The sequence below is a fragment of the Jaculus jaculus genome, chromosome 7, assembly GCF_020740685.1.
Source record: "Jaculus jaculus isolate mJacJac1 chromosome 7, mJacJac1.mat.Y.cur, whole genome shotgun sequence".
NCBI lineage: Eukaryota > Metazoa > Chordata > Mammalia > Rodentia > Dipodidae > Jaculus > Jaculus jaculus.
In genome coordinates, this window is record NC_059108.1 from 109,444,871 (window position 1) to 109,468,100 (window position 23,230).

The 23,230-nt window shown below is 43.2% G+C and overlaps 1 protein-coding gene across 1 annotated transcript in view; it reads right to left on the reverse strand.

The window, feature by feature from the left end:
- Gch1 (GTP cyclohydrolase 1) overlaps positions 1–23,230 on the reverse strand; it is a 69,989-nt gene that overhangs the window by 13,672 nt on the left and 33,087 nt on the right. Inside the window, exons 2-3 of the mRNA XM_045155633.1 lie at positions 9,029–9,138; positions 5,350–5,405 (exon numbers count right to left, since the gene is read on the reverse strand). Of these exons, the coding sequence (XP_045011568.1) occupies positions 5,350–5,405; positions 9,029–9,138 (166 nt within the window). The remainder of the gene's footprint in view (positions 1–5,349; positions 5,406–9,028; positions 9,139–23,230) is intronic.

Consider the following 23,230-nt stretch of genomic DNA (forward strand, 5'->3'; position numbering starts at 1 on the left):
CCATCCTGGCAGAAATGGCATCGGCATACAAAAGAGACACAGGCACAGGCAAGTTCGTGATAGCACTACTTACGACAGCCAAGTTACAGAAAGGCCGCCAAAGCACACTGGATTTGTTTTGGTGGCGAGGGGGTGGGTGTCACTTGGGATGAAGCCCAGGACATCAGGCATGAGAGCAGGCATTTCTGTGGCACCTGCTACCTTGTCCTGTGCACTCTCCTTGGACTGAGGCTGTGCCCTTCTCTCTCGCCATACAAGGAGATGGCACACAGACCTTGCCCAGAAGGTGTTCAACATGACTAACCCCAAAATTACCATTCCAAATTCAAACTTTCATTACACTCACAACACAGAGTACTAACCGCTACACAACCGTAGCACATTATACTCGATTATTGTAAAGCAAGAAAAAAAATGCCATTCAATGGCTTTTCAGCAATAAAAAAAATTTCTATTTAATTTAAGTTTACTCTAGAGTTCAACTAGAGTTGAACGAGATCAACTCGCTTCTGGCATTTTCTTGTTACTTAAGGTTTTACTGTTTGATATTTGACTTCACTGGCAACTGAAAGGTCACTCACTTAAAGGTGAGCATATAACAAACTTCGCATACAAGATTAAAATGAGCAGGGAAGTTCTCCTAACACATGCAGCTTTCTTTATTATGCTCCAATCCCTAGATATTCTTCCTTCTCATAAGAAATAAGCAGTTGGAAAAAAAATCTTAGTCCACTTTTCTGTTTAACAGACCTTTTATTCAATATTTTTTCAAAATATCTGAAAGTAACACACAGTCAGTTCTGTGGTTTGGTGTTCTTTTTTATTCTTAAGGGTTATTTTGGTGGGGAAGGGGTTTCATTTTGGATTTTTCAAGGCAGTGTCTCACTCTAGCTCAGGCTCACCTGGAACTCATCTGTAACCCCAGGTTGACCTCGAACTCATGGTGTTCCCCCTACCGCAGCCTCCTGACGGTACCATCATGCCTGGCTATTCTTGAAGTCCCCACACTAATAATAAGTTTCTTTTATTGTTTCATGGAAGCTTCATCACTTAACATCTTTTCCCCTTTGTCCCAAGTTACCATCAATCCCATGATCTCACTGGATCCCTCTAGACCCCATTTCTCATAGAGTGTCAGCCAGGACCAGCATCCCACAGTCTTCTATAGAAGGCTGTTCACACAAAGACCCAGGCCTAAAGAGAATGAGTGGTAGACAGTGCCTAGAACAAGTGAGCTCCTGGATTCCTCCCAGCACGAGGGGTAGAGGACCAAGGCCGAAGCTCACAGTGGTCAGATAAGTTTTGTTATAACACAGAAGCTATCCAGCCCACATTTCCCATATGGGCTGTCTGTTACAGTCTCAGCAGAGCCTGAATTTCCAGGGGAATGGTGTAGACTTGGCAGTCTCACTGGAAGTGGGGGACAGCAGATAAACCTATGGCTATGTTTGCACAATAAACATGCTGATTTTTTTAAATAAAGCTATAATCATACAAATATTATCATTTATAGTTGATATAAAATTGGCTTTTATTACTAGTTGGGCATAAATAGCTGAAAATGGAGTTGGTAATAAAAATTGGTGGTAGTTTGAATGTATGTATCCCAATAGACTCAGGTGTTTTATTAAAACTTGGATGTCTAGCTGCCTGGCTGGAAGAGGCATCAATGGGAATGGATCTGATTTCTAGCCCAAATGTACATAGAAGTCTGAGCTCTGCCATAGTTCCTGCCTGCTGCTCTTCGGTGTTTGTTGGCTGTTCAGCGGTGTCCCTGCTTGGATTTATGAATGGGAGCCAGCTCCACCCGCCACTGATGGAACTCCCCTGCATTTGAAAGCTTGAAATAAGCCCTTCCTCCCATAAACTGTGTCTGGTGTGGACGTTCATGCCAACAACATGAAGCTGACAAGAAAATTACAGTAAGATTAGTTATCAGCCACTCTTTAGCACTGTAACCACAGACAGATCACTGAAAGAGCTAGTTTTGAATCTATATGCAGAGCCTTACCTCTAACAAAGCATTTGCAACCAGGGTGTACTATCATTCTTTCACGGGACTAAGTAGCCTTAGTGTGTGGTATGGTTGCTGGGCAGAAACGTGATCATAAACTGAGGAAGTTAAAATTCTCTTTAATCCATAATCTCCCCAAGTTTCTACAACAAATTAATGAGAAGGGCTGGAGAGATGGCTTAGCGGTTAAGGTGTTTGCCTGCAAAGCCAAAGGATCCCCATTCGATTCTCTAGGACCCATGTAAGCCAGATGCACAAGGGGCACATGCATCTGGGGCTTGTTTACAGTGGCTGGTGGCCCTAGCATGCCCATTTTCTCCCTCTCTCCCTCCCTCTCTCTCCTTCCTTCTCTCCCCCCTCCCTCTTTCTGTTTTTTTTTGTTGTTGTTGTTGTTTTTAAGAAATAAACAAGAGCCAAAGGAATAGCTATACAGCACAGCTGTCAGGCTGCTGAGGTGGCTCATGCAGGCACCAGGGAGGACGTGAAGGAGGTGGCCACTGCAGCAAGACTGTGACCCACCATCAAAGTGGAAGAGAAGCAGGAGCCACAGACTACTCAGCTGGTCACAGAGATTCACTTGTTCCAAGTACGACAAAGGGACTGTAACTCGTAATTCAAACTTAGCTGTAAATACAATGACTACATGTTCATAACCAACCTACCCCTTCATTTTGTTCTTTTGCTACTGTTGTTTTTGTTTTTTTTGGTTTGGTTTTTATGAGGTAGGGTTTCACTCTAGCCCAGGCTGACCTGGAATTCACTATGTAGTCTCAGGCTGACCTCGAGCTCACATGAATCCCCCTACCTCTGCCTCCTAAGTGCTGGGATTAAAGGTGTATGCCATCGTGACTGGCTTCATTTTGTTAACCCTCTCAACCAACCAACCCCCCCCCCACAAACACACTGCAGTATTTCCTTGATAACTCAGGATTCACTAACTCTATACAAACAAATTACAACACAAAAATATATTTTAGAAGTAAAAAGATACTGGTGGCTGGGCCTATCAGAGATATGTGACCACAGACTCTCACACTGACTTCTCGGTAAATGAAAATGACCATGTATGTATATCATGTCTTCTTACTAACCCACATAGAGGTGGTAGATCAGGAAGTTTTTTAAATGCATGAAAGCATAGGATAAAGATCAGAAAGGGAAGAGCTGCCATGGGTGTGGCTGCACACACCTTTAATCCTAGCACTCAGGACGCAGAGATAGAACTGCTGTGAGTTTGAGACCATCCTGAGACTACACAATGAATTCCAGGTCAGCCTGGGCTAGAGTACAACTCTACTCAAAAAGCCAAAAAAAACAAACCAACAAACAAAAAAACAGAAAAGGAGACACTGGTAGAAAAGAGAGAAACATGAACTGGAGAGATGGCTTAGTCGTAAAAGCACTTGACTACAAAACCTAAGGACCTGGTTTGGTTCTTCAGAAACCACATAAGCCAGATGCACATGGTGGCACATGCACCTGGAGTTCATTTGCAGTGGCTACAGGCCCAGCACACCCATTCGCTCAAATAATAAATAAGTAAAACTTTAAACAAAGGGATAGAGAGGTTGCTTAGTGGTTAAGGCATCTGCCTTTAAAGCAACAGGACCCTGGTTTGATTTCCCAGGACTCACTTAAGCCAGATGCACAAGGTGGCACATGTGTCTGAAGTTCATTGGCAATGGCTGAAGGCCCTGGCATGCCCACTCTCTTCACCCCACCCCACCCCCGCCATCTTTCTCTCTCTAGCTGCCCTTCCCCTTTCAAATAAATAAAATAATGTTTAAAAAAAATTAAAGAAAGAAAGAAAAGACCGAAACAGGAGAAGAGGGTAATAAACAAGAGAGGAAACACTATACGTGCATGCAATGTGGAAAAACCTTTAGTGATTACAGTTCCTTTTTAAGTCCTAAGAGAACTCCTCCTGGAGAGAAACCCTAGTGTGTGAGGAATAAGGGAATTCCTTCCCTTGTCCTAGTTCTTTCTGTTCAAATACACAAAAGGCTTCACAGTAAACAGAAATCCTATATATGCGTTTTGTTCTATATGTAACGATGGTGGTTTGATTCAGGTGTCCCCCATAAACTTAGGTGGTCTGAATGCTAGGTTCCCAGGTGATGAAGATTTGAGAATTAATGCCTCCTGGAGGCAGTGTATTATTGGAGGAGGGCTTATGGATATTACAGCCAGTTTCCCCTTGCCAGTGTTTGGCATGATCTCCTGTCACTGTTGTTGGCCATCTACTGTTGGCCAGGAGGTGATGTCCACCCTCTGCTCATGTCATCGTTTCCCCTGCCATCATAGAGCTTTGCCTCAAAATAAACCTCTTTTCCTACAAATTGCTCTTGGTCAGGTGTTTTCTGCCAGCAATGTGAACCTGACTGCAACAGTAACCTTTAAATACATAAATGAGTTTACAATGGAGAGAATCCTTATGTATATAAATAATGTGAGGAAATCTTCACTTTTTTTTTTTTTTGGTTGTCTTTGCAGACATGAAAGAACTAACAACAGAAAATCTATCTACATCAGCAACATGGGAAAGCATCAAGCAATCCAGTTAAGTCTGAAAACGTGAAGATTCACACTGGAGAGCATCTCCAATAGGGAACATGAGAATATAGAAAACTGCACGGTCACAGCACTCAGGAGAATGTGCAGTGGAAACAATCCATGTCTGTGTGAAGCGTGTGGGAAAGCTCACATATCACAGCTACAAAAGAACACAGCATGGTGATAACCCTGAATAGAAAAGATGTGCAAAAGCCATCAGTTGGTGTCTTATTCACAGAGGAGTAGCATCTACTTTTGGAAGTGGATGACATGTGTCTTAAGCCTTGAACTTGCTGAGTCTGAATTGGCTAATTCCAGTCTTCTGGACTTGTTTTGCCTATAAGACTTATTACAGAAACACTAAAGTATTTCCTAAATGTATTACATATTGTCCTTTGTAAATACATATGCTTTTCTACTCTGCCTGTTCCCAAAGTCTGAATATAGTACCTACAGTAAGACCCCGCCCATGTTTCCCCTCCAACCCCACTGTTAACTAACTTCTCCTTAAAAGCTAGAACTGGACTGGTGGTAGCCTTGGGTCTTCTCCAGTTAGAGAAAACTCTACAGAAGAAAGATCTGATCTGATACTTCAAGAATGAGCTGGGGAAAGAAGGTGGCAGGAATGGGAGAGAAAAAGATAGGTTCCCCAAGTATGACCAATTTTGCAACTCTAAGTTGCAGTATGACTTCTAAGGGAAGAATCTTGATGAGATAGGTTCTCAGCAGATAGGGATAATTCTATGAACTTACTCTCCTCTTCACTGTCCAGCCATACTTACCTGGCAAGTTTGCTGAGGCCAAGGACTTGCTTGTTTGGAAGATAACCGATATGGACCTTCAGAGGAGAGAAAGGAATTTTCAACAACATAAAGACACAGCACTTCTTGATAACAAAATAAAGAAATATAGGAAGACTACAGTATACACTCATACAAATTTATGATAGTGACAGTGTACCTTTAAAACATGTGAAAGCTTTAAGACTTAGAAAATGAATTATGTACATATTTTTAAATTATATAAACAGTAAAAGGAAAGCAGTTGAGAACGACTTTGTTAGTGTGTTAACTGTTATTAAACGACAAATTTAAAGTATAGTTGTGATGTTCCCTGGTGAAGTTTAATTTTTTTTCATTTGCATACACATGTGTGTGCGCATGCATGTGCATGGGCCAGGGTCTGTTGCCACTGCAAACAGAATGCCAATGCATGTGCTACTTTTTGTGTCAGACTTTATATGGGTGGCTAGAAAATTGAAATTGGGCTGTCAGGCTTTTGTAAGCAAGAACCTTTAACCCATGAGTCATCTCCCCAGCCCTGATACAGTTAAATTCTTTATACAAATCTGAAAGTCTTTCTCTATGGAGGGAGCAAGTGCTCAAGAAAGGCCAAAAGATCCTGGAGCAGCATCAAGTTGTAACCAGGAGTCAATTCTTCAAATGGCAGAAACTATAAATATAAATGTTGCCATTCCATGCATCACAGAGACTTGAGAATACCTATCGCACACCATCCCCATGCCCTTTCATGCTTGGCTGCCCCTTCTAAGCCATGGGAGCACCCCGTCATCTTGATAGGAGGAAAAGGACACCACTACCATTGCGCTCGTAAGAACATGAACCCCGTGAACCAGGTTCTTGCAGGAATGACTACAGGGCAAATCACTTCTCTCATCCTAAAAGGCACAAGTGGATATCCACTGTGTAAATGTCACCTCTTGTTGAGACGAGCATTAAGAATTAGAAAATGCTAGTTTTCTTAAAAAAAAAGGAAAAAGCTAAAACACTGTTGAGTATTTGGCAATCATTTAACCAACTATGAACTTGCAGATGCCGCTGCACCAGGATTGCCAGCATGAAACAGGTTTCATTCATTCACTTAATGCAGATCACACACCCACAAATCCGTGCAGTATGTTTTCGAGGTTGGGAATTCTACCTTACTGCCTTCCTGGTGGGCAGGAGGAAAATGCAAAGGAGCACCTGAATGCTGGGTATTTAAAAGAAAACTTAAGGGCTGGAGGTTAAGTGGTTAAGTTACTTGCCTGCAAAGCCAAAGGACCCAGGTTCAATTCCCCAGGACCCACGTAAAGCCAGATGTGCAAGGTGGCACATGCATCTGGAGTTTGTCAGCAGTGGCTTGAGGCCCTGGCATGCCCATTCTTTATCTGTTTCTCACTCTCTTTCTCTCCTAATCTCTCTCGCAATAAGTAAAAATAAATAGACATTATGGGCTGCAGAGATGGCTTAGCAGTTAAGGCATTTGCCTGCAAAACCAAAGGATCCCATTTTGACTCTCCAGAACTCATGTAAGCCAGCTGCACAAGGGGGCACATTCACCTGCACCTGAAGTTCATTTGCAGCAGCTGGAGGCCCTGGTGCACCCATTCTCTCTCCCTCTCCCTCTCCCTCCCTCGTCCTCCCTCTCTTTCTGCCTTTCTCTCACAAATAAATAAAAACTTTAAAAGTAATAAATAAACAGACATTAAAAGAAAACAAATAATTAAAAATCCCAATAGAAGGCTGGGTGTAGTGGCACACGCCTCTAATCCCAGTATTTGGGAGGCAGAGATAGGAGGATTGCCATGAGTTTGAGGCTACCGTGAGACTACAGTGAATTCCAGTCAGCCTGAGCTACAGTGAGACTCTACCTCGAAAAACAAAACAAAACAAAACAAAATCCCCATAGAAGGTACTGGAGAGATGGCTCAGGAGTTAAGGCACTTGCCTGCAAAGCCTAAGGACCCAGGTTCAATTCCCCAGTACCTAAGTAAAGCCAGATGCACAAAGTGGCACATGCATCTGCAGTTCATTTGCAATGGTTAGAGGCTCTGGTTTCCCATTCTCTTAATCTCTTTCTCTCCTCTCTCTCCCTCTCTCTCTCTCTCTCTCTCTCTTAAATATTAAAAAAAAAAAAAAAGACCATAGAGCCAAGCATGGTGGTGCAGTCCTTTAATCTCAGCACTCAGAAGGCAGAGGTAGGAGGATTACAGTGAGTTTCAAGGCCACCCTGAAACTACATAGTGAATTCCAGGTCAGCCTGGGCTAGAGCGGAACCCTACCTCAAAATGACAAAAAAAAAAAAAAAAAAAAAACCACATAGAACCAACATCTTCTGTACCACTTAAAATATTTGTACTTATGTGCTGAGTTACAAAGTATTATAAATACTTCATACTATTTTTGGTCTTCCTTAAGATCCTGTCATTTGAATGCCCATGTTAGAACATCATCACTGAACACTAGATCTAAGAGACAAAGCAAGAACATGCACGAACACCGAGATCATTATCACAGACGGAAGCAGGATGCAACAGTGAGAGGCTGAAGACAGGATCAAGCGCCTTGGGGCTACAGGCCACTAATTCTCTACAAGCTCTTGGATAAGAGCCTAATTTTCCCACCTGCAATAAAAGGCAGAGATGAGCTCAAAGGTTCCCTCATCATTAATTGTGGATTAGCAGGCCCTCCATGCCTCCTGATGGGACATAACACAAAGTCCTTAGCACCCTGTGGACTACTGTTGGAAACGCTCAGCCTAATATTATAAACCTAATGTAGGTGATAGGAAATACAGAGGTAATATAAACAAATCCAGAGAGTTGGGCATTCTACAGAATAACTAGCCAAGACTCTTCCACTGGAAGATGTGGGGGCTATTTTTAAAGGAAAAGATAAACAAGGGACATGAACAAATGCAATGTAAATATAAATATGATTTTTTCCCCTTCTTTTCCTTCAGTGCTGAGATTGAACCTAGGGCCTCATGCATGCTAGGCAAGTGCTTTCGTTACACCTTTTTTGTTTTCCTTTGGTTTTTCGAGGTAGGGTTTCACTCTAGCTCAGACTGACCTGGAATTCACTATGTAGTCTCAAGGTGGCTTCAAACTCACAGTGATCCTCCTACTTCTGCCTCCTGAGTGCTGGGATTAAAGGCATGCAACACCACGCCTGGCTTCATTACACCTTTTAAAAGTGTTAAGAGGGATGCAGAGATGGCTTAGGGGTTAAGGCACCTGCCAGAAAAGCTTAAGGACCTAGGTTTGATTCCCCAGTACCCATGTAAGCCAGATGCACAAGGTGGTATATGCATCTGGAGTTCATTTGCAGTGGCTGGGGGCCCTGGCATGCTGTTCTCTCTTTTCTTTCTTTCCCTCTCTCTCTCTCTCTCTTTCTCTCTCTCTCAAATAAGTTAATAAATGAAATTTTTAAAAGTGGTAGCAGATTGGAGCGATGGCTTAGCAGTTAATGTGTTTGCCTGCAAAGCCAAAGAACCCAGATTCGAATCCCCAGAACTCACAAAAGCCAGACGCACAAGGTGTCACATGTGTCTAGAGCTCATTTGCAGAAGCTGAAAGCCCTGGTGCACTCATATTCTCCCCCACCCCCACCTTTTTCTCTCAAATAAATAAATAAATAAAAATTTTTAAAAAGTACTAGGAAATGAGGAAAATCTTACCCTTCCAATAAATGGAACGAGATGATGTTCACACATGGAAAACATGTCTATGTCCTTCACAATAACCATCTCATCATGATCTTCATCAAATATGGCATCATTCAAGACATCTGAAACCAGGAAAATACAAAGTGTAACAGCTACTTTACTAAATATGAAGACAGAAAACATTTTAAAGAATATTAATATGCTAAAACATTAAGGAAATAATACTAATATTATATATAATACATTATATATGATAATATATGTAATAATCATAATAATATAGTAAATACTAATTTTCCCCATTAAATTGCCAAGGTCTCCTTTTTTTTGTTGTTGTTGTTTTTTTGTTTTTTGAATTAGGGTCTCACTCTGGCCCAGGCTGACCTGGAATTCACTATGTAGTCTCAGGGTGGCTTCAAATTCACGGTGATCCTCCTACCTCTGCCTCCCAAGTGCTAAGATTAAAGGCGTGAACCACCATGCCCAGCAAAGTCTCCTTTTTAAGTGATATGAAATCTTAATATAATGTTACATGAGAAATGCAGAGTTGCATATCCATTTGTAACATTACAGAAGGAAAAAGGAAATAAAGATTAGAGATGTGGGAAGGAAGGAAAATGATGACAAATGTGGTTATTATGGTGGTAGAAATGCATCATAGTCGCTCTCTTTTTTACATTTTTAAAAATATTTTTATTTGTACATACACAGTCGAGAGAGTGAGAGAAAGCCGGGCGTGGTGGTGCACGCCTTTAATCCCAGCGCTTGGAAGGCAGAGGTAGAAGGATCATAGTGAGTTCGAGGCCACCCTGAGACACAGAGTGAAGTCCAGGTCAGCTGGGGCTAGAGCGAGACCCTTCCTCAAAAAAACAAAAAGAGAAAGAGAAACTCGTGTATGTGTGTTGCCACTGCAAATGAATGCCAGATCCATGTGCCACTTTTTGTATTTGCTTTATAAGGGAGCTGAGGAATTGAACCCAGACCAGCAAGTTTTTCAAGCAAATGCCTTTAACCACGGAATCATCTCCTCAACCTTGCATTTTTACATTTTCTTATACTTCACATTTTCTCTCCAATAGATATGTATGAAGCCACCTTAAGAAATAAAAGACTCATGTTAGCCCTGTGAGGCATGAGTTTGAGACCACCCTGAGACTACATGGTGAATTCCAGGTCAGCCTGAGCTAGAGAGAGACCCTACCTTGAAGAAAACAATTAAATATATATTTAGGGCTAGAGAGATGGCTTAACAGGTAAGGCATTTGCCTGTGAAGCCTAAGGATCTAGGTTTGATTCCCCAGAACCCACATAAGCCAGATGCACATGTGTCTGGAGTTCATTTACAGTGGCTAGAGGCCCTGGCATGCCCATTCTCTCTCTTTCTCTCTCTCTCTAATAAATAAAATATTATTTTAAAAATATTTTTAAATCTTTATGTTTATACACTGTACTAAGTAAACTTCTGTATGTCATCTGCAAAACAGGTTATACAAAACAACAACAACAATAATAATAATAATAATTATCCTCCAGGAGCTTTGAACTCTGACATTCTGTGACTGCAGGAACACCTTATCCTGGGTGCTGAAGATCAAGGAAGTCATCAACAGCCATCGCCTTGTGACATAGCCGTGGTATTGCCAACAGGCAAGTACCTGGACAGTGTTGTATATGAACATCATGCAACATTACCAAATGAGAAAAGCTACAGAGAAAGGTGTTAGAATCTCACTTCTCTGTGTGTATGTATATGTAGTATACATGCATGTTTTGGGGGAGCAGGTGCATGTGTGTGTGTACCTGTGGAGACAAGAAGTAACATGTCAGATGTCTTTCTCCACCTTACTTTTTAAGACAAGGTCTCACACTGAACTGGACGTGGAGATCTGGCTAGATTAGCTAGCCAGCAAGCACCAGGGCTCTGTCTCCACCTCTCCAGAGTTGAAATTACAGGTGCATTCCACTATACCTGTCTTTTCTGTGGGTGCTGGGGATAGAAACTCAGCTCCTTATGTTTGCATGGTAAGCACTTTACTAACTGAGCCATCTCCCCAGTGCCTATAATTTCATGTCCACACACACGATGAACACATGCAGAGGAAACCCCTGCCCTGACACCTGCACAGCTGGGCAGACTAGATATCACACAGACAAGCTAGTGTGTGATTTCAAGAACTCAGGGGTACCAATCCACACAGTCCGATAAAACAAGAGTGGGAGATGAATGTGGCTTTGCAACCACCCACAGCTATTGCTTCTCAGAGAGGCAGGCTGTGTGTGAGTCACAGGAGAGATGTGCAGTGTCCACCCACGCTGCCTGACCTTCAGTGGCTCCGCTGCTCCTAGAACAGGGACTCCAGATACCGAGTCATCACGTAAGTCACGCTCTCATCCCCAGAGCAAGGCTGTTCAAAGCCCTATTTAATTGTGTGGTAGAAAAGTCATTAATGTGACCATCAGTAGTGGACAAGTGGGATTTGGACACACCTACATGAATAGCCCTGTTACCAGTGACTGCTAAAACAAAGGTGCACAAAAGGTCACTGTCACTGTCTAAGTAAACACTCCCCTCCAAGAGCAGGGGGTTTTTTTATTCGTAATATTCTATCCTAACCTTTGGTCATAGTTTTGAAAGTTGTATAAAAAATGGTGCTCCCAGAAGCATCCTGGATTTCTCCAAGAGCTTAATATAAGGATACTGCCATGTGTAGCTCAGCAATATCTTTAGTCATGGAAGAACTATTACCAAGAGTGAAAAACAAAATGTTTCTTAGAATACAATTCCCATCCCTAAGTACTCATGATCACCATATGACACACATGAGTCAACCCTTGGCCAGCTGTGGTGCCTTGCTCCTATAATCTCATTACTCAGAAGGTTGAGGAAAGAAGAGCCAAGGCCACTCTGAGCAACATAGTTCCAGCCCAGCCTCCATTATAGTTTGAGGACTCCTCAAAAACAAACCAAAATAAAATGTTAAAAGAAACACAAATAGAGCTGGAGAGATGGCTTAACGGTTAAGCGGTTGCCTGTGAAACCTAAGGACCCTGGTTCAAGGCTCGATTCCCCAGGACCCACATTAGCCAGATGCACAAGGGGGCGCACGCATCTGGAGTTTGTTTGCAGTGGCTAGAAGCCCTGGCACGCCCACTCTCCTCTCTCTCTCTCTGCCTCTTTCTCTCTCTGTCTGTTGCTCTCAAATAAATAAATAAAAATAAAAAGCAAAAGGAAAAATAAAAACAAAATAAAAGTGAGACCCTATCTAAAAAAGGAGGGGGCTGGCGAGATGGCTTAGCAGTTAAGGCGTTTGCCTGCAAAGCCTCTGCCCCCCTCTCTATTAAACAAATAAAAAATAAATAAATAAAAAATAAAAAAAGGAAACACAAATAATAAGCCATATGGAAACCTACATTTTGGGACAATGGAACACCCAGAGGCCATAGATTGTTACTAGAAAATTTTCAGTGCCAGGGGTGAGATACTTTCCAGTGAGTTGTTAGCCAGGGAGGTCCCTGATACCCACAAAGCATTACAGGCCATTGCCAAGGTCTACCAAGAGTAGATGGTAAGACCCTATTGCTGAAGACTCCCCATACTTGGGCTGCAAGGTCACTGAGAAACCAAGCTGGGATTGAGCTGAAAACCTCCTCCATGTAGACCAGATGACAGAAAGCTGGAAAAAGCTTTGCTGCATGCAACTCCATAAGAGAGAAGGCATCAGTGGAAATAAACAACAGTGGACACTGCAACTCTTAAGGTTGGCCAGCCAGGCCAAATGAGCCAATAGGTACAATAGTGGCATGTCTGTTATGGGGGAAACCAACTGCTCTTTAATTGGACTGGAGGCCGTCTCCACAGGAGGGAATACATGCCTGATACTAAAAAACCTATGGTGGGGAAGTCATGAGCCCTAGGGGTGTAACACCTGCTGGTATCTGGCTAAATACATATACTATGTTCACCAAACTGCCCTGTAAGCATTTCTCATAATGTTCATACCTATATATTAATGCTACTATCACTTTTGGTTAGAGAAGCTCCTCTTTTCAGATGGCAGTGACCTTGGGATGACTCAGAAGGCACTACAGAGCCTGGCATGGTGGCACACACCTTTAATCCCAGTCCTCAGGAGGCAGAAATATGAGGATTGCCATGAATTCAAGGCCACCCTGAGACTACATAGTGAATTCCAGGTCAGCCTGGGCTAGAGCGAGACCCTACCCCAAAAACAAAAGCAAAAAAGGAAAAAGACACCACAGTGCAGAGAAGTGACAGGAATGTTTAATGCTAAAATATCTCTGTCACACCTTCCAAGGCTCAGGGTCCATTGTGGAAGAGGTGGTGGAAAGAATGTAAGAGCCAAAGGAAGGGTAGGACTCTGTACAATACACTCTTCCACACAAAATGGCCTGGATACCCACGACCTCACAGTGCCTGACACTACCTACACAAGACCATCATAATAGGAAGAAAAGATCATGACATCAAAGTAAAAGACTGATTGAGAGGAGGACAGGATATGATGGAGTTTCAAAAGGGAAAGTGGAGGGCTGGAGAGATGGCTTAGCGGTTAAGCACTTGCCTGTGAAGCCTAAGGACCCCAGTTCAAGGCTCGGTTCCCCAGGTACCACGTTAGCCAGATGTACAAGGGGGCGCACGCGTCTGGAGTTCGTTTGCAGAGGCTGGAAGCCCTGGCGCGCCCATTCTCTCTCTCTCCCTCTACCTGTCTTTCTCTCTGTGTCTGTCATTCTCAAATAAATAAATAAAAAAGTTTTTAAAAAAGGGAAAGTGGGGGGAGGGAGGGAATTACCATGGGTTATTATTTACAATTATGGAAGTTGTTGATAGGAAAAAAATGGCCTGGATATCCATGATCTCACAGTGCCTGGTACTAACTACCTACACAAGACCCTTATAATAGGAGGAAAAGATGATGACATCAAAATAAAAGAGACTGACAGAGAGGGGGAGGGGATATGATGGAGAGTGAAATTGTGAAGGGGAAGGTGGGGTGTGGCATTCTCATGGTTTATTTTCTATAATTATGAAAGTTGTCAATAATAAAAAAAAATTAAAAACCAGGCTGCATTCTGAGATACTGAACTCTGGGATGCAGACCTGATACACCAGCTTTCCTCTTTTTCTTTTTACCCAATGAAACTTTGTTTCACATTCTGTGAATTGATGGTCTTACTTGTTGGACACCAGACCCCATAACATCTTGGGGGCTCATCCTTGATCCACATTTCAAGACCTCCCTTCCCAACTCAGGGATGACTGAACCGTAGAAGGACCCTAATCTCAGCCCAAGAACCATATCTCCATCCATCTGCACATTCCCAGTGTTGGAGTTGGTAGCAAGCCATTGATGGGAAACTTTGCCTAGGACTGCCAGCCCCCTCCTTTATTGGGTAAGAAACCTTCAGAGGTGCTTTTTCCACTCTTCTTTTTGTTTTTCTTTCTTTTCCTGGTTTTTCTGGTTTTCTGGTTTTGCACATTTTCTGGGTCTAAGAGGGAAGCTGGATGCAGCATTAAGTCCCCTGGACCAGGGATCAAGGGGCCGTCCTTGACCTTCTCAGGCTCTGTTCAGAGACTTCGAACAGAGGTCTGTTTCTGGTTCAGTTTTGGTTTGGAAGCCAGGTGGCAGTGTCAGGAGAACCGTTATTGCTAGCATGTTTGTGTTTGGTATTGTGTTCGTTTGTATTGTCCTCGTCTTTGAAGATATAGGTCAAAATCATTCTGTTGAAAAATCACCCTTAAAACTGGTTAAAAAGCACTTTAAAGATCTTCATGGGAAAAAAAGAGATAAACAGCAAAATGAAGTAGGCCTATTATCCTAGTATGGTGTTTGATTCAGGTGTCCCCCATAAACTTAGGTGTTCTGAATGCTAGGTTCCCAGCTGATGGAGATTTGGGAGTTAACACCTCCTAGAGGGAGTATATTGTTGGGGGTGGGCTTATGGGCATTATAGATAGTTTCCCAATGCCAGTGTGTGGCACATTCTCCTGTTCCTGTTGTCCATCTTATGCTGGTCAGGGAGTGATGTCCACCCTCTGCTCCTGCCATCATTTTCCTCTGCCATCGTGGAGCTTCCCCCTCAAGACTGTAAGCCAAAATAAACCTCTTTTTTTCCCACAAGCTGCTCTTGGTTGGGTGATTTCTACCAGCAATGCAAACCTGACCACAACACCTGGCTACACTGGAAGCTGAGACAGGAGGATCTCCGATTCAGGGTTCCAATGTGATAGCCCGACCCCACATTTTAAACCATGTGATTTTTAAATTGCTTGATAAAAATAAGTAAATAATTTTAATTTGGACAGTGCCTGATATTTCCTCTTTTGCTTGGGCTTTAAATAAATAAGACATTGTTTATAGACACCTTTTGGTTTCTTTATTAATCCAATTAGTCCAACAGGTCTCTCCTAAAGCTTTTGTTGATATTTCATTTACTTCAAGGTTTGTTGGTTTTGGTCTTTAAAAGTCAGACTTAACTAAAGCCTATGGTGAGCTAAAATTTTATGTAAACAAAGCCATATTTTGTTACATGATCTCATGAATATAATTACTGAGTTTATGTTGTAGGTCAACTTCAGCTTACTAGAGGATTATTAAAAAACAACAAAATTCTCTCTGAGGTAGTGACTCATAATTTGCCAGGTATTTTAAAAGATTGTAATGTCCTGTTACTTAAAAGGAGAAGGCAACTTGCCTGAGTTCTAGGCCAGCCTGCCTCAAGATAGAAACAAAAATTTGCCTTAGTTACTCCTAATAAAACCATTTCCAAATGTGTTAGAGGTATTGATAAAGATTATTCCCAAAATGGTTGTCATGTTTTGCCTGTATTCATAGAAAGTGTATTTCATGGAGTTTATTAATAGGAGCTATCTCAAATCAATGGGTTATATAAAATCTGAAGCTATATATATCGGTATTATTCAGCAAGTCTTATTGTCAGGTAGAGATTTTTTGGTGACCTATATACTAAGGAAGGCTTTTTTTCTACAAATTTCCAATAGTAAAATGGTTAACTCTTCAAAGCCAGACTACTTGCTTCTTTGTCAGTAGGTAATAAGATTAATCAATTTGGTGCAGTTTTTCTTAATAGTTTTATAAGAAAGATGGTTATGGGTTGAGATGAGATGATTGAAGGAACTGGGAAGGTATTTTTCAATGTTGGACATAGAATGCTTGTTAAAAATGCTATTTGAGTGAAACTTAGATCAGAATGTTAAAGTATGTGGATGAAGATGTGTGTATACAGAAAGGATATAAAAGATCTAAAAAGACCAAATTTTACTTAAAATTACTTTCCTTTTTTTTTTTTTTTGGTTTTCTAAGGTAGGGTCTCACTCTAGCTCAGGCTGACCTAGAATTCACTATGTATTCTCAGGGTGGCTTCGAACTCTCGGCGATCCTCCTACCTCTGCCTCCTGAGTGCTAGGATTAAAGGCGTGCACCACCACGCCCGGCTTACTTTCCTTTTAGAAGGAACAGAAACCTAATTTTCAGGCTAAACCTAAACACCATGCCTAAAGATTTTTCAACTGTTTACAGACGTTTAAGGATGCTCTAAAAATTTTATAGAGGGACATAGACTTAATGTGAATTCAGTTTACCTTAGGCACAGGTGATGTCCTATGGTAGATGGGTCACAAAGTCATAAGCACAGACGTAATTCTTAGTCTTTGGAAGTCTAAGCAGGTTAGACATAGAGAAGACCCCATTACCTTATGTATTACAAATGGGTAAAATAAATTTCATAGGTAAAAACAAACAACGTCAGAGTAAGACAAGGAATGCCAGGGTGCTTAGCTCTCGGCTCTGTCTTTTCCTTTTGCTCTTGCTTACTGTCATATGCTATTTAAAGTCATGGAAAGGGCTGGAGAGATGGCTTAGCAGTTAAGCACTTGTCTGTGAAGCCTAAGGACACCGGTTCGAGGCTCGGTTCCCCAGGTCCCACGTTAGCCAGATGCACAAGGGGGCGCACGCATCTGGAGTTCATTTGCAGAGGCTGGAAGCCCTGTCGCGCCCATTCTCTCTCTCTCCCTCTATCTTTCTCTCTGTGTCTGTCACTCTCAAATAAATAAATTAATTAATAAAAAAAGAAACGAAGGAAGAATGTCTCTCTGCCACAGAACACCTCCTGAACAACTTAAAACATCTGGGCTAGGGGCTGGAGAGATGGCTTAGTGGTTACACACTTGCCTGTGAAGCCTAAAGACCCCAGTTCAAGGCTCGATTCCGCAGGACCCACATAAGTCAGATGCACAAGAGGGCACATGGAGTACGTTTGCAGTGGGTGGAAGCCCTGGTATGCCCATTCTCTCCCTCCCTCCCTCCTTGTCTGTCACTCTCAAAAAAAAAAAAAAAACAGAACATCTGTACCATTGCGTATTAGCCAGGAAGGCTCAACTGTGTGTGTGTGCATAAGGCAATCTACTTGAGACACAAACTCCAAGAAGGCATTGCTCTTAGATCAGCCAAGGATAATTTCACCAAATCAAGACTTTGAACCCAGCCTCCCACTGCCAGAAACTGATAAGGTGTCAACCCCTCTGCACATCTGCCTAGAGATCACCTCAGTCTTCCATGGACTCCGCCCATACCTGACAGATTGGCCTGGCCAGACACTGATCTGGTGATGTGCTCTGATGGCAGCAGCTTTGTCGTGGATGGAATCAGGTATGCAGCGGCAGCCGTAGTGACTTTGGAAGAAACCCTGTGGGCCAAGGCCCTACCTTGGGGTACATCAGCTCAGAAAGCTGAACTGATAGCACTGCTCAAGGCTCTTATATTGGGAAAAGACAAGACAGTAGGTATCTACCCAGACAGCCATTATGCATTTGCCACGGCACATGTACAGGGGGCCATCTCCTATTAACAGCAGAAGGTAAAGGCATTAAAAATAAAAAATAAAATTTGGACTTATTGGCTGCCATTTGGGCACCTGCTAAAGTAACCATAATCTATTGTCTGGAGACCACAGAAGTAAGAGGAAATGGACTGGCAGAACTAGCAGCAAAGAGTGCTGCCTCTCAGCACCCGTCAGATTGTCTGGTCACCCTTCCAGTACCTACTCTTCCTGAGCAACCAACATACAAGGAATAGGACCTACAGCTCACCTCTCATCTGATAAAGAAACAGACCCCACAAAGATGGCACCAGCTGGAGAATGGACAGCTGATGCTGCCCCAAGCCTTAGGGTGGAGACTGGCTAAGCAGCTACATGAAGGAACTCACTTAGGAAACAACAAGCTAGCCAAGTTTTTCTTCCCAGGTACCGACACAATCAAGGACATCACCACCTGGGTCAGGCCTGCCAACAGACAAATGCCTCCTCTGGTAAGGTGCCACCAATGGGGGCAAGGGAGTGGGGAACAGAGCCAGGTAGATACTGGGAAGTTAATTTCACCAAGGTAAAGCCAGGTCAGTATGGATATAAATATTTACTTGTTTATGCTGATACTCTTCAGGATGGGTGGAAGCTTTCCCAACCAAGTGTGAGACAGCTCAAATAGTGACTAAGAAATTGTTAAGAGGAGATAATTCTCTGCTGTGGGTTGTGCCTCAGGATAAGATCAGATAGTGGGCCTGCCTTTGTGTCAAAAATCACTAGGGAATTGACTTAGACATTGGGGGTTAATTGGAAATTACATTCACCTATCATCCCCAAAGTTCAGGACAAGTAGACAGGATGAATCAGGCCTTGAAGGAGACTTAAACTAAATTAACCCTAGAGACTGGTGAAGGATAGGTGAGACTCCTTCCCTTAGCCCTGTTAAGGGCCAGGTGTATGTAAAAGGAATTACTCCATTTAAAATATGTATGGAGCCGGGCGTGGTGGCGCACGCCTTTAATCCCAGCACTCGGGAGGCAGAGGTAGGAGGATCATTGTGAGTTCGAGGCCACCCTGAGACTCCACAGTGAATTCCAGGTCAGCCTGGGCTAGAGTGAGACCCTACCTCGAAAAACCAAAAAAAAAAAAAAAATATATATATATATATATGGAACCCTTCCCCCCACAATCCTTTCCTGATGTGCCTTGAACAGATAACTGACTTTACTAATGAAAGGCTTCTTTCTTTTTCGTTTTTTAATTTATTTATTAGAGACAGAGAGTGGGAGGGAGAGATACAGAGAGAGAGAGAATGGGTACACCAGGGCCTCTAGCCACTGCAAACGAACTCCAGACACATGGGCCACCTTGTGCATCTGGCTTATGTGGGACCTGGAGAACCAAATCTGGGTCCTTAGGCTTCACAGGCAAACACCTTAACCACTGAGCCATGTCTGAAAGGCTTCTTTCTATACATGTCTTACAAAGAGTCCAGGAGTCCATTGTTCCAGCAATCAAGGCTGCTTTTCAGACATAACCTGTTTGCCCCCATCCCTTTCATCTTAGGACAGTTTGGATCAAGAGACACTATATTGGGACATTGGAAGGGTCCCCTCCAGGTCCTCCTAACCACTCCAACAGCCATGAAAGTGGAGGGGACAAGATAGAAGAGGATTAGACTTACTCTTTATGAAACAAGGGGGCCTATGTACGGCTTTAGGTAAAACTTGTTGCTTTTATGCCAATCAGTCAGGAATTATCTGAAATACACTGGCTTTAGATAGAGAAAATCTCAAAGAAAGAACTTCAGAGACAAGCCACTAGTAATCGGTTTCAGTCTATGTTTAGTTGGTCACCATGGCTAACTTCCCTTGTCTCTTCTATCACTGGCCCTTGATACTGCTGCTCTTAGGCCTTACCATAGGACTCTGTATTACTAATGCTCCAAGTAGATATATAGACACAATATACCCCTTAGATAAAAACACCCTAGACACTCTTCTTCACAAGTCAAGGATCTGACTTAGTGTCATATCAGAGGGGGAAATGGAAAATGGAATGTATAAGGAATGGGATGATCCCTCTATGCAATGCAGATGTTTACTGTTACCTAAAGAATGGAATGATGCCTCTGTGCAATGTACTATTACCTCCTGTATCTCCTTGTTTCTAAATATCTTTGTGATTACACAGCATAGGATGTTTCTTGCCTCAGTTCTTCCTATGTGACCTGTGTAACCTTGTGACTTCTTGTAATAGCCCCACGCCTTGTTTTTTTTTAATATTTTTTGTTCATTTTTTATTTATTTATTTGAGAGCGACAGACACAGAGAGAAAGACAGATAGAGGGAGAGGGAGAGAATGGGCGCGCCAGGGCTTCCAGCCACTGCAAACAAACTCCAGACACGTACGCCCCTTGTGCATCTGGCTAACGTGGAACCTGGGGAACCGAGCCTCGAACTGGGGTCCTTAGGCTTCACAGGCAAGCACTTAAATGCTAAGCCATCTCTCCAGCCCCCCCCCCCCACCTTGTTTAACATTATATAATTTTGTGGTTGGTTTAACTCCCAATCCTGTTTTTACTATAAACATCAGGTTGTTATTTCCAGTAAAAGCTGGCACTCTGAACAGTTCAGGGCTTCATCCTGAGATCCTGAACTCCAGGATGCAGACCTGGTGCACCGGCTTTCTTCTTTTCCTTTCTTTTTACCCAATAAAACTTTGCCTCAAAAAACAAAGAGCCGGGCATGGTGGCACATGCCTTCAATCCCAGCACTCGGGAGGCAGAGGTAGGAGGATCCCTGAGACTTCAAGGCCACCCTGAGACTACGGAGTGAATTCCAGGTCAGCCTGGGCTACAGTGAGACCCTATCTCGAAAAAACCAAAAAAAGAAAAGAAAGGAAGGAAGGAAGGAAGGAAGGAAGGAAGGAAGGAAGGAAGGAAGGAAGGAAGAAAGAAAGAAAGAAAGAAAGAAAGAAAGAAAGAAAGAAAGAAAGAAAGAAAGAAAGAAAGAAAAGAAAAGAAAACAAAGTCAGCCCTTGAGTTAGGCTAAGTCAGGATCTGGTGTCACTTACTAGATGTTGAACCACAGGCAAGGCAACCTGTGTCTGTCTTCCATGCCAAAAAATGTGTGTGTGTACAGTGCCAGCTTCACAGGGGTATTATGAGGATTAAATGTGTTCTTGGGCTAGAGAGATGGCTTAGCAGTTAAGACACTTCCCTGCAAAGCCTAAGGATCCAGGTTCAATTCCCCAGTACCCACATAAGCCAGATGCGCAAAGTGACACCTGTGTCTGAAGTTCATTTGCAGTAAATATATAAACAATAAATAAGTAAATAAATATTTTTAATGCACAGGAAGGTTCCCCTCATGTCTTGCACAGCAACATTTCAGTTAATGATAAACTATATATACAACAGTAGTCTGACAAGATTGAATCTCCCAGTAATGTCAAAGTCATCTTAATTCATGTAAGTACACTCTGACATTTGCACAAAGAAATTGCCTAGTGACACGTGACTGTCCTGTGTATGAGATTCCAGGAAAAGTAAGAGTCTAGTCACAGAACGCAGACAGATAGTTCGCCATGGGGCAGAGACCCAGGAGAGGTTTAGCTGCAAAAGGCTGAGAAGAATCTTTAGGGATGATGGAAAATGTCCTCTTCGTTGTACTGGTGATTACACAAGTGTCAAAACTAATACTGGAGCTGGGCATGGTGGTGCACGCCTTTAATCCCGGCACTCAGGAAGCAGAGGTAAGAGGATCACCATGAGCTCAAGACCACCCTGGGACTACATAGTGAATTCCAGGTCAGCTTGGACCACAGTGAAGCCCTAAACCCTACCTTGAAAAGCTAAAAAAAATAAACAAAAATAAAACCTGACACTGGGCTGGAGAGATGGCTCAGTGATTAAGGCATCTGCCTGCAAAGCCTAACGACCCAGGTTCAATTCCACAATACACATGTAAAACCAGATACACAAAGTGGCTCATGCATATGGAGTTCATTTGCAATGGCTAGAGGCCCTGGCACACCCATTCTCTATCTTTTTTCTATCTCTAACTGCTTGCAAAAAAATAAAAATATTTTTAAAAACTCACACAAGCCGAGCATGGTGGCACACACCTTTCATCCCAGCACTTGGGAGCCAGAAGTAGGAGTTCAAGGTCAACCTGAAACTACATAGTGAATTCCAGGTCAGCCTGGGCTAGAGTAAAACCCTACCTCAAAAAACCAAAAAGACTTCCAGTTAAAATGGCAGCATAGGTACCACGCCAAAGCAGCCTAGGGGGGAAAAAGACCAAAAAAACTCAGTAAAATACACACTTTTACTAAAAAGCGAGGTGTATAGGAAATTGAAATGGAAGTGGAGAAGTAGGAGTGATCCAGAGCATCCAGAGCCCTCACAGTCTGGCAAAAGCGGCCCCAGCAGGTCCGCCGACCTTGGCGGCGGTGCACCAGAAAGCCACCAGGCTCAGCTTGAGCCGCAGGAAAATCCAGGTGAGGGGAGGTTCCACTCACACCGGAGCTCTCCGCAAACTCTAGAAATGTGAAGGGAGAGCAGCAGTGAACAACAGAGAAGCAGATCACAAGGTAGAAGAACACGTGGAACAGTGAGAGAACTAGAGCAGCATCGGCAGCCTCCCCTCCTCCACCACCTGTGCCCAGCTCCCGCGAACAGAGCAGCGGTCCCGGGACCAGCCACGCCAACTTGAGCTGACAGCAGGACCCAAGCAGGAGCAGAGTGTGGCAGCAACATCAGCAGCTCCGGCACCACCAATAGCAGCCCCAGCAGCAGCAGATCCAGCAGCAGCAGCAACAGATCCAGCAGCAGCAGTTTCAGCAGCAGCAGCAGCAGTGGTGGTTCCAGCAGCGGCACCTTCAGAGGCAGCAGTAGTAATTCCAGCAGCAGCAGCAGCAGCAGCAGCACCAGTGGCAGATCCAGCAGCAGCAGCAGATCCAGCAGCGGCAGCATTAGCAGCAGTGGCAACGGATGCAGCAGCAGCAGCGGCAGTGGCGGTTCCAGCAGCAGGGGTGTCCAGCTGGAGGGCCACAGTTGCCAGGCTCGGTTTGCCCCACAGGAAAAGCCAGTGCCCAGCTCCAGAAATCAGAACAGCAACCTAACGAAACCAGCCAGCAACTTGACTGAGACCAAAATGCTCCAAAAAAGTAACTGAGATTGTACCAGGGAAGGGTCTCATTTGGTCACAAGCTGACTTGGATGCCTCAACAGACCAGAAATCTTAACCTCTTTGTTGATAGAGGATCTGGTTGTTTTAACACCTACTCTTACACAAATACTTGGTGCTGTTTCTGATTGAATGTGTACAGTGTTTAGTTAAATTTTAGAATCTACCTATATTTTATTCC